Source organism: Peromyscus maniculatus, chromosome 7, assembly GCF_049852395.1.
Source record: "Peromyscus maniculatus bairdii isolate BWxNUB_F1_BW_parent chromosome 7, HU_Pman_BW_mat_3.1, whole genome shotgun sequence".
Lineage (NCBI taxonomy): Eukaryota > Metazoa > Chordata > Mammalia > Rodentia > Cricetidae > Peromyscus > Peromyscus maniculatus.
In genome coordinates, this window is record NC_134858.1 from 60,603,966 (window position 1) to 60,619,978 (window position 16,013).

The following is a 16,013-nucleotide window of genomic DNA, read 5'->3' on the forward strand; positions in this document are numbered from 1 at the left end:
TACTAATTTTAAAGTGTCATTTTTATATATTTGAGATTTTCCCAAATGACCAAGTCTGTGTCTACAAAATATAAAATCAACTGGTCAAGCATGAGAAGCTCAGTCAGGCGACCATGGCTGCCTCAGTAACCTCCCGTAACTGTTCTGATTTTCAGGATGGTCTGATTTTTTTTTTCCCCTTCCACTGAATTGACCAAATTGACTGTGGAAATTGGTATCATGTCGACACGACCCATGTTGCCGCCCATAACTGCCTCACACAGGAAACTGGATCTTTACACAGGCGGCATCAATTAGCCATTACAGAAGACACCAACAGCAGTAAGCTGGGGCTTGCTGATCAAGGCTGAGCCCTCAGAAGCAGAGCTGGCTGCAGCCCTTCACAGGGCGTCCCCTGTCAGCTCCGCCCCACACACCACTGGGGTCAGGGTTTGGCTGCAGGCCTAAAGGTGGCCCTGGACACAGGGATCAAAGTTTGAACAGGGACTAAGGAGCTGACTCCCGGTCGGAGCAGTTTTGGGGGAAACTGACTCAGTTTAGAGTGTACACTTTTGTCCGAAAAGGAAGCCACACAGCCAGATAGCGACCTCTGTGTGAGCTGTTTGCCAGAGATGTTGGTGATGGCACCTGCTGCTCCCTTCCCATTGTGTTTATAATATTGGCTTGCTTGGTCTTTCAGGGGTGAGCTTCACTGGGTGTGGTGGTTTGAATGTAACTGGCCCCCTAAGCTCAGAGGGAGTGGCACTATTAGGAGGTGTGGCTTTGTTGGAGTAGGCGTGGCCTTGTTGGAGAAGTGTGTCAGCTTCTCCACTACCGTGTCTGCCTGCATGCTGCCATGTCCTGCCATGATGATAATGGACTAAACCTCTGAAACTGTAAGCGAGCCCCAATTAAATGTTTTCCTTTCTGCGAGTTTCCATGGTCATGGTGTCTCTTCACAACAATAGAAACCCTAGCTAGCCTGGGTCATTTTAAAAGCAGGCATGGTACAATTCTTTGTATTTATCTAGTGTGTGCACGCATGAGCACACACGCATGTACCACAGTGCACTTGTGGAGGGCAGAGGACAACTTGCAGGAGTGGGTTCTCTCCTTCCACCATGTGGGTCCCAGGGATCAAACTCAGGCCATCAGGCTTGGTGAGAAGCTCCTTTACCCACTGAGCCATCTCGTCAGCACGCATGATGTAATTCTTAAGGAAGCGTCAGTCAGTTGTAAAATGTGCCACACAGCTCTGTTGTGAGACCGGGTCAGCAGCAGAACTAAACTTTTCTTTGCTGTCCTCCCTCCATTCATCAGGACCCAGGGGACACGTGGCGGAGGTCTCCACTCTCAGACGCTCTCCCAGCCCTGGACGGGGCTCTTCGGCAATATTCCTTCATTAAGTTTAATTGTCGTATGAAAAGACACCACTTGATATATCTCTCCAGTTATTTCTTAGGGACTGCACTCTAATGAGTGAGAACAGCAGGTACAATTAAATACAGTCTGTGGTGACACCGCATTAAGAGTCATCTACACACAACAGGAATGCACTTAGGAGAAAAACCTCACTGCAATAGCAAAGTTCCTTTAAGCACTCCATCATAGAATAAAGGGTAGTCATCCAAACATTCTTGCCAAAGCCCTAAATAAAATTAAGCAGCACAATTAGCTATCGTAGGTGGCAGCTGCTGTCTGGAGTCTCACGATTCAGCTTGCAGGAGGTACAATATATGGCTTCCCCTTCTTGCTGATCAATAGGAGACTTTTGTCAGGTTAATATTAAAGACACAGGCCCGGGCCTCTCAATGCCCCTTTCCTCCAAACTTTATTTATTCCTGGCTTTGTGGGGCCAGGGCTTGACTCTAGAGCCTGCCATGAGAAAGGCAAGTACTCTCCTCCTGAGCTAGATCTTTCACCCTCTCCCCAATTCCTTCATAGTACACAGTAATAAAACCCTTTTTCTAAGTCATGGATCTCAGGTCCTATCTGCAGTCCACACATGTTATGGTCCACATATGGGGAACACTGTGGGAGAATGGACTCTTGGAGTCTGAAGACAACATTCTCCCCTCACCCTGGAAAGTGATGCTGGGTCTACGATGGGACTGAACGAAGAGTCAGAACTATTACTGCTCTTGAGCAGGAGGAACATGAAGATATGGGATGCAGAACAAACGGTGAGGAGCAGCACATGCTGGTAAATCCTTTCAAAGAAGAGACAACAATTGTGGTAGACCACACTTGGCACTTGCTGTATGCCAGACTGAGCTAAGTCATCCCTGCCATGTACGGCTTCATTTGCTCTTACTCTAACCCTGAGATGGGAATCACGAGTAGCCTCACTTGACAGATGAGGAAATCAAGTCTCAAATGAATGAAATTAATCAGTCATGGTGCCACAAACCTGTCCCTCTGACTCGGCCCTTTGCCCTCAACGAGCGGCACCTTCCTTAGATGAACCCCACTTGAGCACATTAAGTGGCTGGACTCTTGGGTGATTTTGAGAAATTCACAAAGAAACTCATCTAGATGTTTTGAGTGTCTTTCCATTTCTAACCAGCTGGATTTCTCTCTAAGAAAAGGAGAGAAGACTGGAGAACGTTCCAGTCATGCTCTCTCAACTTCCTGCTGCTCTTTTTGAGGAGCAATGGTTTTGTTGCCCTTTTATTTAGTGGCTGCTGCCTTTTAAGCCACAGCTGTCCGAATCAGCAGCTGCAGCTCCACCACCACCAGCAGCGGTGAGGCAGCAAGGCCCGCAGCGGAGGGAGTCTGTTCCCTCAGCTCCGACTCTTGCAAAGCTAAGAAGGGACCTTAGCTAAACCCCCGTCCCTCTAAAGAACTCAAGAGTCCGAGCGGTGGTGGCGCACGCCTTTAATCCCAGCACTCGGGAGGCAGAGCCAGGCGGATCTCTGTGAGTTCGAGGCCAGCCTGGGCTACCAAGTGAGTTCCAGGAAAGGCGCAAAGCTACACAGAGAAACCCTGTCTCGAAAAACCAAAAAAAAAAAAAAAAAAAAAAAAAACTCAAGAGTCAAAGATTAAGGTGGAATTCTGCTCTTCAGAGAGGCTGAACAGCAAGTAGCTCACGTCCTCTCCTTGCTCTTGTCCTCCAAGAAGCCCTCATACTTCTCATTCTCTTTATAAACCCTTCTCCACCTGGCTCCTCCCTACCACTTCCTGTCAGCTAGTGGCTGACCGCAGGTGAATTTTATTTCATCAAACACATCTTTGCATCATTAAACAAACATTCCAGAGCATAAACAAAAGTAACACCCCTTGAAATACTATTCTGCAACAGGTTTGCACTACTAATAACCACCTTGCTCTGCACACGGGCTGCAGACACATGCTGTCAGGTCATGGAGAGGAAGTGGCTGACCTAGTCAGCTCACTGAGGTGAGTTAAGCAGCAGAACCAGAATGTCCCCTTCAGTCCCATCCTATAAATCCTGCACGAGACCGCTAACCATTACTGTCTCCCCTGACACTGGTCAGAGAGCCTCTCTGGAAGTCCACTTCCTCATTTAAAGATGGAGGTGCAAGACACCTCCTCATAGGACTGTGATGAAGACTAAAAATTTTATTCACAAAGGTCCATTACAGCAGCCCCAGAAGACACGGAGGAACTGACTACAGTAATAACACCCACAATTAACATTATTAGACCCATTCCAAAGAACTGACTCCTCAAGAAGCAAACCACTAGATCTGATTTCCAGTGCTGACCTTCAGCCACGCCTTGGAGTCTGCTAATGTAGCAGTGTGTCCACTGGACTTGGCAGAATGTGCCAGCTGATGACAAATCTCTCACTTTTCAATACTTCTATGGACAACATGGAACTGCTGAGACCTTACACATCCTTAGGGACTGTCCTAACTGGGATGACGGGGAAGTGACAACGGACACATCTACAGGAAAGCTGGGGTCAGGTGGGCCATGTGCTCTGGTGAGGGGCACCATGGCGGCACAGACACTCCAAGGGAATTCTATCCAGTATCCAGCTGAATCGAGGAGGCGGGAGTTTTGTACACAGCTGAACAGGACAGGTTAGCTAATCTTGGTGGAAGTCACTACCGGGGCACAGTCACAGGCTCTAAACATCCAGGAAGGAAACCGTGGTTGATGGTGTCTGGTCAACCATTTGTAACCACTCATACATGGCTGGAGGAAGGCTTCGCTAGTCCCGTGGGTGTAAGACACTGGGGGCCTTGACACGGCTGCGCTCAGCTCACCAATGCACATTCATTCAGGATGTCATCCACTCCTCACTCAGGAGGACTCTGAAGTGAGCTGCACTACAGAAAGTTCCAGGATGAAAACAGCCCACAAAAAGACTTGACCCATTTATCCAACAAATAACCATGGGTACACAGCCATCTTGCAGCATCCATCCCCTATAGTTGGTCTTCTTCTTCTGATGGGTTCAGAACCTTTAGATTTCCTAGAAGACAAAACTCAGAGGCAACCCTGCGACTTGGGCAGGGCCCCACGATGGGTAGCTGGACAGGGTCCTGTGTGTCAACATTACAGTGATTTGTGAGTCAAAGCACACAATGATCACACAACTCACTTCCAATCCCAACCCTCTCTCCACCCAGAAGGGTTTTAGAGGATTAATCACCCATATTTCCCGTACACATTACTCTCTATTTTCTGACATATAATTGATACACATCTTTCTAAATGTCATTATGCTGGATAGTTTTATGTCAACTAGACACAGATAGAGTCACCTGAGAGGAGGGAATCTCAACTAAGAAAAGGCTTCCCTAAGACTGGGCTGTAGGCAAGCCTGTGGGGCATTTTCTTAATTAGTGATTGGTGGGGGAGGGCCCAGCTCATTGTGTAGGACCACCCCTGGTGGTCCTGGGTTCCATAAGAAAGCAGGCCCTTCCCTCTCTCCCCAAGCTGCTTTTGGTCATGGTGTTTTATCATCGCAATAATAACCCTAACGGAGACAGTTGTCTTCTGAGATAATCATAGATTCACACATAGTTGGAAGAAACAACAGACATATTACGCTGGCTTCTATGCGGTTTCCCACAGTAGTAGCATCCTGTAAAATTGTAGAGCACAGTACACCTCAAGGAACTGAATTAATAATACTCTCAAGCTGGAGAACACTCCCATCCCAAGGGTTATGCTCTGCGCCCTCTGTGGGCAGACCTCTTCCTTCTTACCCCTATTTCCTCAGCCCCTGAGACTACTACTCTGCCTTCCATTTCTCTAACTGTATCATTCAAGAATGCTATAGAAATTGCAGCAAAATTTGTGATTGCCTTTTTCACTTGGAATAATTCTCTGCAGGCTTACCCAGAGTGGTGATAACAGTCCATCCCTTCCCGCCACTGAGCAGTATTCCACGGTACGAATGCACAGGGCTCTTTAACCATTCCCCGTCGAAGGACACCCAGGTTGTTTGCAGTGTTGTGTTAGCGTGGACAAAGCTGCTACGAACATGTGTATGCAGTACTGTGTGGACCGAAGTCTTCACTGTTGGGTCATCAGGACAGCCGCGTGCTTAGGTTTCTGGGAAATGTCAACAGTGGGACTACCCTCGTTCCCTGCCACTAGCAACTGCCCCAACTTCTCTGCAACCTCACAGCATTTGCCGTTGTCCCTGCTAACTGTAGCCATTCTCACAGGCACGTAGCGGGACCTCACGTCAGCGTGGGTCTGCGTTCTCTACAGGACATGAGGCTGCCATCTTCTTTATGTGGTTATGGGCCACATGTACATGCCCATGTCCTTTGCCCATGATATAACTGGACTGATTTTCTTGTTTGTCCTTTCTGTTGAATTTTCAAAGTTTTTTGTACAGTCTTGGAAGGTTTTGTTTTTTTTTTTTTAAACAGAGCACTTTTAAGTAACACTGTACAGAATTTATCTTTTAAAAACCATTATTATGCATACAGAAATCTCTGTAAACCCAAAGCAAAGAGAATAAATAACCAGCACAGGCAAGGAGGCTTCATGTCTAGAGATGTTCACACGTGTAGTCAGAGCTGGAGAAAAATCAACAACTCATACTCATTAAACTAGTTTGTTTACCTCAGTTAACTGGCTAAGTCAGCTCATGAGTTACGATCTACTATAGCACTGGCACATAATGAATGCTTGCATTTAAAGGATATTTAAACAGGAGCCAAGGTCTAATCATGGCTCTCACCACTAACATTTGTTCAACACAAACATCCCTACCAGATCCGCCTGACTAAGCAGCCCCAGCACGAGGAAGAAGGCGCTCACACCCAGTTTTTCCCGTCATTACCCTCTGCGACATAAAACCAACTGGGGATGACTCCTTTAAATTGACTTGGATCGCTCAAATGCTAACCAGTCCTTGAAAAACAAAAAACAAAAAAAGCCCCTGATATTTCAGGAAGCAGAGACACGGCTTAGGCCACTTGAGCTCCCTCTGGCCTGAACCGAAGCCCCAGCTGTCTCCGTGAAGGGGCTGTTATGGAAGCTTCGTACAAATTACGTTCATCATAAATCACCAGGTTAATGCAACCAGGTTAATTGTCTATTGCTGGCAATGCCCCACCAGTAAGGAGTCACTCTTGTGAATGTAGTTTCACTTCCTAACTAATTTTACTACAAATCCCAGCTTTACACTCATTTGGACAGCTTTGGACACTCTGACCTTAACATCAAATTTTCTTTTCTAAGAAATTCAAAGATTTTACTTCTCTTTTCTCTTCTCATGAACAGAGTAATTTTGGAGTAGGATACGTTTATAGTGTTTATACCTCGCAGTCTGCATTGATATCATTTACAAGGTACTGGCAATAACTCTATGACACAGGTCAGCACTTTCCTGGCTACTTTCTTCCAGATGACCAGCCTCTGGTCCTCTCAGAATCTTTCAGAAGGATGCTTTTTGTGAGACCTCTCTGCACCTTCTTTTTGGAAATTTCTTATGAATCCACAATTATTTCAAGATAACACACCCCAAGATGCTGTTGCTTTTCATCCAAGTTGTGACTCTACATGTCACTCCTTATTAGGGCCAGTGAAATGGCTCAGTGAGCAAATACACTTGCCGCCAAGCCTGAAGATCCAAGTTTGACTTTGGGGACCTTAATGGTGGAACTGTTACATGCCCATGCACACATACAATTACTGAAATAAAATTTTTTAATTAAAAAATATCTATTAATGACACTACTTCATTTTCAGTGCAAGTATCTAGCCCATTTGTAAGATCTAAGAAAATTCTTTGTATTACATGTGTGTTTACTATGTTATGTGTGTGTTACATGTGCACATAGAAACACATGCACCTTCTCGTCAGAAGTCTACACTGGGTATCTTCCTCAATAGCTCTCCACCTGATGTTTTGAGGAACTTACTGATATGGCTAGACTGGCTGCCAGTGAGCCTCAGGGATCCTCTTCTATCTGCCTCCCCTACTGTGGCCTCACAGCCTTGTCCCATTTCCTGTGTGTTGACAGGGGAGCTGGGGAGCCAAACTCATCAGGCACTTTGCTGACTAAGCATCTCCCCACCTCAGCAAAGGTCCCCTTTGCTTCCTTCCTTAAAAAACAAAATAACCCCACACACACACACACTAACTTCTGCCTGGGTCCCTGAAGCATGACCCCTCTAAGTTGCCCATATGCTTTTACAACCTACCCTTCCTCCGTCAGCTACTAAGGCTTTCCACTCTCAGTTCTACCTTTCGCAGAGTACTGCTTAAACCGAGTCTCACTTAGTGTGACATATCTGAAATTTGTCCACGCTGCTGCGAGGACAAAAGTTCAGTCATTTTACTACTGAGTCACGCCCCACTGTATGGATGCACCACGGCGTGTTTACCCATTTACTCGTTAAAAGACTAATTGGTTATTTCCAATGCACATCTTTTATGAATAAAGCCACTGGGAAAAGTTGATCACTAGTTTTGTGGAGCACATGCATCATTTCTCCTGTGTAAATATCTACGAGAGGAGGTGCTGGGCCATGTTGTCAGAAATGCACTCCTGTTAGCTTGACCAACTCCACTCCTGTAAGCCTCCATCCACAACCATCGTCGCTGTGAGCGCCAAGGGAGCAAGCCCCCCATGCCCCTGTGGTGTTGGATCTACTAAATGCTTCCATCCTTTAGCTAACCACTTTCTAGTGCATTCTATAATACTACTGTAATTATTGCTTATGAATCTTTCCTTCTTTCTTTCTTTCCTTCCCTCCCTCCCTTGCTTCTCTCTCTCTGTGTCTCTGTCTCTCTCGCCATTTCACCCACCCTGCTAAAATACACTTCATGAACGCAGAAAGCCCGTGTTACATATACCGCCATCTTCCAAGCTCTCACCGACACCTGGAATAAACTAACACTAGCTTACACACCTAAGGCTGCACCTGGAGAAGTCCAAGTGTGGTCAGTTTTAGGAAGGTAACACCAGGGAAAATAAGACTTCTAGCGTGTTTGCGGATGCTGTAAGAACTGGCTTGTTTTTTCCTTTGAGATCAGACAAGACTGGGTCCATTCAGGGTGGTCTGGCTACAGACCAAAGTTTCTTTCTTCACACAGAGATCTAGCTGGGCAAAAACTGTTCTGCACAGCTGCTTTTTTTTTTTTTTTTTTTTTTTTAAAAAGATGTTTCACCCTATAGCTCAGACTGACCTGAAATTCACAATCTTCCTGCTCCAGCCCCGCAAGGGCTGGGATTACATGCATGTACCATGTCCAGCTTTTCTATCGGAGAAGGCAAGAAAAATTGCCCAGGTTCATATATAGAAAGGTATCCTGGGGTACAGAGGTCTAGCATTCTCTCTCTATAATTTTCCGCATCTCTGTACAATGGCCCCAACTGACGGCCGGTTTTATTTTCTTAATCTTAGTTCTATTCTCATTACCCTTCCATTTCTTTTTTATCCTCGGGGAAAGCAAGAGCAGTTACTGCCAGGGCATTCTCACGTTTCCCACAGAAATGGCATAGGTGTTAATCTTGTATTTATGTTTGATGTGGGTAATGATGGCTGTGACTGGAGCCGTGGTTTATTAATATGCAGGGCTCTCACCTCATTAGTGGTGATGTATGTTTTGAAGTTAAGCTGCAATGTTTGCTGGAATGTCGGATCTGGCCCAACACACATTCTCACTGTTCACTGTCTTTGTTTTTACCCACGGTCAGCAAAGACCCTGCTCACAGGGCGCTCACTTCTATTTGACAACGAAGACAGCTTTTCCACAGTAGTTAATCTTGGTAGGCGTTTCAAACATTTTAAATAAGTATATCTTCATGTGATGTCATCACATTTGCTTTAGCTTAGGAAAGGGAGTTATGGATTTTTTGACCCTGTAACACAAAGCACAATAACTCTCTCCTTGGCTGGATTTGTTAATGGAGTATTCTTATTGATTGGATGAAGTGATTAATTCATAGTTATAACAAAAATCTATCTACAGGATTAACATTTGATCATTCACAAAGTCCTCTCCCATCTATCATCTCAAATATTAAAATGCTAACCAAGAGAAACAGCTGACTGAAGAGAACCCAGGTCCAGCCTGAGCTGTTGGACTCCAGGTCCCACCATTTCCGGGTGACATAACGTGCAGCCGGATAAACTAAGGGGGCCAGACTAATCGTGGAGCAAAGGTTTGTGGCTGCTTCTTATTTAGACTGCTCTATAGTCTCCACTTACCCCGAGAAAAAGGCTCTGGATTTCACTTTTCCATCTTTCGTAGTTAAAACCCAGGATACCAGACCAAGCCATTTATATGGGAGAAGTAGTCTGTTCTTTTGTATCAAGCAGCCAAACATATCTCCAGTTCTTCATTGTGAAAAATGTGTGCTTCTGAGTATAAAGTAATGTCATTTTACTAATTCTCTGCTCTGTCTGGGGGGAGCAGCCTTAGAAAAGGATGATCAGAGGAGAACACAGTTCTTAGTACTTAGGCCGACACAAAGCGGGAAGCTTGGATCACTCATTAGTGTTCTGTTGTCTTCTTTTCACTGGCTGTCTTCTCACACAGCCTGGACCAGACTCCCCCAGCCTCCATAAAAGGACCCAGCTTTGATTTGACAATGTGACACATATTCAGATGTATTCCCATCATCAATCAGAGGAAGCAAAAATGAGTCTATGTGTGTGTAAGAAGGAACAGTGGTGAGTGTGTATACAGTCCAAGTGTATAAACAACCATATTACCTACTTAATTGCCTTAGCTGAACTTAAAAGCTCTGATCTTTAATTGCCTGATTGAACTCATCTAAAAAGCTACAATTTTTTAATCAAGGAGAAAATTAAATAGCTTTTTGGTAAATAAAAAGGTATCTTTAATCTTATTTTTATGAAATCCAAGTTATTAAATATGGACAAAACCTACTCAATTTAGGCTAAGTTTCTCAGTACAGTCCTTTACAAAAGTCTCCAGGGCCCGACTCTTTTGACTCTACATCCAGAAGGTAAAAGCCTCTGTGAATGGCTATGCAACTCCAAGGCCAAACATGGAAATTTATTAAGAAGATGTATTATTACCACAGCACTTTCTGAGAGCTGAGGGCCCATTACGAGGGAATACACACTCATCTGCCCTGTGATCCAGTCACCTTTCTATCTAGGCAGACATACATACACGACTTCCCTGATTCATACTAAAGCAGAAGTCCCTGGAGAGGGCTTGTGGCAACCCATCCCCATGGCTTTCACAGACACCTCCCACAGGAATAGTTTATAGCGGTTTACTCTGGGTGTTGAGTAGGCCGGAAAAACCTAAAGAAAGATTCCGTATCAGCAATCAGCCAAGTCACCACAACCGTCTCCCACAACATACCAAAAGTCCTTTCTGAGCCCAGGTTACAAATAGCAAGAGAAGTGTACACTGGACTCCAAGGGCTCTGGTCAGCTGTGCCTGCCTAAATGATCACAGGAGGATTGTTCTGGTAATCTGACCCTGGGCTTTATTTTCAGATCCCCACAAAATCCATCTGAGACATGTTTAATGATGTATCATTTCAACAAACAAACAAATCTGGTTATTCTCACAAACAGAGTGAGACTAACCCAAATAACTTAGAAACAGGAATTCTAGAGGAACAGCGCTTTGTCAGCATTATTTGTTACCTCAAAGAGGAAAAGAAAGGATGTTTTGGAATATCTGAGGCACACTTCCCTATCCATCAGAGTTCTTTGAGCAACCACATTTTCCATAGTTACAGTTGGAGAGAATTCATTAGTTCAGAATGATCCTGTCTGCCTAGAGTACAGAACAATCCTAAGTTTCAATTTATAATAACATTCTCATTTCCACAGCATGGTCCTTTTAATGAAGGCTTTGCTATTGAGCACTGATGCCTTCCCTTAGATCCCATGCCAAATGCACAGCAGATGTCTGGAAAAGGCAAGCAAACACTAGGACCAGTCACCGGCTGTAAGGGCTCCATGGGTGCCGCACAGGGGTAGGAGTACACGTTACAGGGTAGCTCTGCCCACCAGGTTAGAATGTTCCCTTTCTTTTACACATTACTCACCAGATGTGTTCACATATCGATCACATACATATCACCCAGGAAAATGATACTAATCCAGCCCTGCTCACTCTCTCAGCCACTGCCCTGGTACCATTTACACTCTAGAAACACAATGGCTTTATGGGGCTGGGGGTGGAGGAAATGCGGGGGCTTAAGACTCCCTTTAGTCAGCACGAATGCCTTCTAAAAGTGAACATTATACTTTTCCAAATGTAGATATTCTCTTTAAAAAGGATGAAGAAGTTTGGAAGCATGGGGTTATTGAGACCACCTATGAAGAACACAGGCTGGGTAGGAGACTGCAGTTGAAGATAGGGTGAGTTCCTTCCAAGAGCTTTAGCTTGTTCTTGGGGGGCGGGGAATTTAAAAAATAAAAACTAAAACCAAATTAAAAACAAAAAGACCCTTTCCTTTAATGGCCTCTCATTGCACACTGCTGCATTCCCCCGATGTACACAGAGCCCGGGTAAGCAGATGTGCACTAAGTTGAATGTGTGGTTTGGCTCGGTTACCGTCTCTTTCTCTTTTCATAATTTGCTTCAAATGAATTCAGACATTTTGGGAACATTAAACAAACAAAAGGAGGCTCCTCCTGTAACACGCAACAGTTACCAGACCATCCCCTTCCACGTCACGAGGGACCATTCCTGACTCTTTCATTAGGTTCTTGTCTGAAGTTTCATTTCCAGGGAACAGAGCGCAATCTCTTCAGGAAGACACCTGAAGTTCCCTAAGGACCGTGGGAAGGGGAGGGCTGTACCAACAGTTAAATAACACAGAGTCTGCTATTTTCAAATAGAACAAAATATGTTTTGCATGTTTGATAAATATGATTCACAAAAATATAATCCCTTGGTTTATAGTGAAAAAAAGCAGAAAAAATGAAAATAAGAGGAAGAAAATAAGAAAAGTAACACTTACAAACAATCACTTTTTTATGGTCATATCAGCTGGCTGAAATGCTTTTTTTTTTTCTTAAACCATCCCCACGTTAAGTTCACATGTAAAACCCAGAACATACCTCTGTGTAAAATCTTTAAACTCCACAAGTAGGTAAGGCCTTTAACAACCTAAAATTATGAAGAGAAAACAGTACAGTTATGGGCGTTACAGGACATGTTCCACGTTAGCAAATCAACCACAGTCAAACTGAACTTCCTCTTGAACACCTCCCCGTCTATGCGGGCTCTTTGGGGTACCAACTGCAGAGCTCTTTGGGGTACCAACTGCAGAGCTCTTTGGGGTACCAACTGCAGAGCTCCACGTTCCTTGCTCGTGAGCTTACTGCTCTCCAAAGACGGGGTGTGTCAAAGAAGAGAGATGAGCATGTGTCACGGAACAACCTGGAAGGTCACATGCTAAACCCTCAGTGGTGGTGTGGGCGGGTTAGGAGAGGGACAGAAGAGAGGAGCAAGGACTTTTCAACCATTTTTCAGTAGTGTGCATGCGTGCGTGCGTGCGTGCGTGCGTGCGTGTGTGCTCGTGCGTGCCTGTGTGTGTGTGTGTGTGTGTTTTCCACACAAGAGTTTCTTTGTGAAACAGCCCTGGCTGTCCTGAAATTCACTCTGTAGACCAGGCTGGCTTCAAACTCACAGAGAGCCACCTGCCTCCGCCTCCCAAGTGCTGGGATTAAAGGCGTGCACTACTACATTGGACCTCTGAGTGGTTTTTAAAAAAATGACTTTTTTTTTTATTATTATTTTATGTGTGTGAGTGCTTGCCTGCATAAATGTATGTGCATTATGTGTGTGTTTGCTGGTCATGGAGGCTGGCGGAAGGCATCATATCTCCAGAGTTACAAACAGTTGTGAGCTGCCATATGGGAACTGTGAGTTGAACCTGGGTCCTTAAGAGCAAGTGCTTTTAACTGCTGAGCCATCTCTCCAGTGCCTGGGTGATTTTTAAAAAGTCATGCTATTTATGATGAAGGAAAATTTTTTACTTTCAGTTTTTGGTAATGCTGTACCCAGGGCCTGTGTGTACTCAGGAGGTCCTGTACCAATGAACTACATCTCTAGCCCAAGAACATTTTAAGAAATTGTTTCACGAAAGGAAGTAGCTAAAACAGAATTCACCTTTCCCAAAGGCAGCTGGGGAATCCTGATCAAGATTCTAGGCCTTGAATGGCAAACTTAACTGATGTGAAGGAAAGAGAAGCAAGCCCTAGATCAAGCTCAAGATACATGTCAGCCAGATGTGTCAGACTATTCACTGGAGGACTGTGGTCTAGGCCCTGTGGGAAGTCCTGAGATGACTTCCAAAACTTTCTGGGATTTTAAAATAAAATGAAAATTAAAACCTATTTCAAGAAGGTTACCACGATGACTGCAGACGGCACGTCTCCTGGTCATCTTGCATGTGGAGGAAGCCCACAGACAGCATCGCAGTACATGCCAGGGAGGATGCCTGACTACCACTGCTTAAATTCCACCCCATCTTCCTCTTTAACTGCCAGCGTTCAGAAAGCCAGTCAATGAAATTCTGAAAAAGACCCGAACTATACAGGTTGCAATTATTACTTTCTCTGTGGAAAATTTAATCAGGAATTGCCATTAGGATCTTTCAATCTTGAGCTGAGTATGTGGGTCACTGGTAAAAGGTTTGGCTAGCAGGCAGGAGGCCCAAAGTTCAGACCCTAGTACCACTAAATAAATAATAAATAAATCTTCAAAATTCATACAAGACTGGTTGTTACATGAAATGCATGTTTTATTCATAGCACATGAATAGAAACTTACATTTTCAAGGTTTACTATTCATAATTGGATTTAAAAGAAAAACATGGAACAAATTGCTGTTACTCAAAATGTACTTAGAAGCATTTAAAAGCACTTATTATTACAGAAAATTTTGGGTGAGTCAGGTCTATATAATAAGAAAACCTATCATGATAGGAAATAACTAAGGGATTTGTGTACCTCAAACATGATTTTAGAAAAGGAGGGTTAGGGCTCTGTATGCAAAGGTTTTGGTTGATCAAAAAGGACTAATAGCAACAGTAAACACCAGAAATACAAACTGAAAAAGCAATTTCCAAATGTTAAAGATCAAGAAAGTCAGCCGGGCGGTGGTGGCGCATGCCTTTAATCCCAGCACTTGGGAGGCAGAGCCAGGCGGATCTCTGTGAGTACGAGGCCAGCCTGGACTACCAAGTGAGTCCCAGGAAAGGCTCAAAGCTACACAGAGAAACCCTGTCTCGAAAAAACCAAAAAAAAAAAAAAGAAGTCAACTCTGTGTCAGTTAATGCTGAGAGGCCAGCCTGTTTGGCCACTCTCATAGAGCAGAAGATACTGGGGGGGAGGGGGACAGAGGGGAGGGAGGCAGCTGATACAGTGATCAAGTCCATTCCATGTTTATCTGTTCTAAGAGAACAGAATAAAATTTAAAAAAAAAATTTTTTTTTTCAAGACAGGGTTTCTCTGTGTAGCCTTGGCTTTCTTGGAAGTCTCTCTGTAGACAAGGCTAGCCTTGAACTCACAGAGATCTGACTGCCTCTGCTTATAAATACATATGTTATGATAATAAAATTAGAATATGTGTTTAAAATAAAAGCATAAATGAAGGTAGTTTTATCAATAGAAATAAGATAAAGTATTCAAATGTTTATAAAAGATATCAGCAATGAAAATGGCTTTTCCTTGAGTAATGGGAAGAGGCCCCAGTGGTTAGTGTGGGAGCGTAAGGAAGTGGGCTTCAACTTCCTGACTGAGAAGCTTAGCTGTGTACTGTGAGACTTCCCTGTTACAGACTGTGTGTCACTCACATTAGCTCAACAGCAAATGAATAATCAGAAAACACATAAACAAGATATAATCCAACAGATTCAGATTGCAAAGTAGTGAAAGAAATACAATACTGACGTTATGACATTTGATAAAATCATAAATTTTGTTAGAGATTCAAAAAAGAACTATTATTCCTCCAACTGTGAAAATAGATATTTCCCTTTAGTGTGTTTAAGTATCCATGTATAAATGAGCAGGAAATCTGTCCACTAATCTGGAGTATCATTGGTATTCAGTAAGCCAGGCTGCACAAAACCCCCTAACAAAGCCTTGACACGAACAGTACTTATACCTGCTGTCAATTATTCACTCCTTGACATGTCAAGTGCACACCTTTTCAGGGACAACGTCAATCAACAGTAACATTAGCATTCAAAATACAGCACAGTCTGCCACTGCTTTAGACATAAGGGGGAAATAAATGTGGGGCAGTGGGAAAGGTACTCTTCTTAATAAGAAGTCAGATTCAGTGGACAGCAGGGCAGAAGCCTGTGGAGCTGGGAGGCTAAGATCAGGTACTTTCTATGGATTTCTTCAAGGGAAAAACATTCTCTCTCCATACATCCTACATGAGAAAATCTGAGTCACATTTCACAGATGCTGACACGGTTCATCTGTTGATGGCCTTCAGGTCTGTGGACCTGCCTTGCATGCTGGATTACTAGATCCAGGAAAATTAAGCTCATCTTGGGGAAAGAGATCTCTAAAAGAGACATGAGATGATCTTTAGGTTGAGTACAGTGGCACATGCCTGGAGTCCTGGGAT

The 16,013-nt window shown here is 44.1% G+C and overlaps 1 protein-coding gene across 5 annotated transcripts in view; it reads right to left on the reverse strand.

The window, feature by feature from the left end:
• Window positions 1-16,013, reverse strand: part of Map2k5 (mitogen-activated protein kinase kinase 5) — a 236,642-nt gene that overhangs the window by 116,330 nt on the left and 104,299 nt on the right. For all 5 annotated transcript variants that reach the window (XM_006971444.4, XM_016003408.3, XM_016003402.3 and 2 more), the window contains exon 13: window positions 12,484-12,532. In XM_006971444.4, the coding sequence (XP_006971506.1) occupies window positions 12,484-12,532 (49 nt within the window). The remainder of the gene's footprint in view (window positions 1-12,483; window positions 12,533-16,013) is intronic.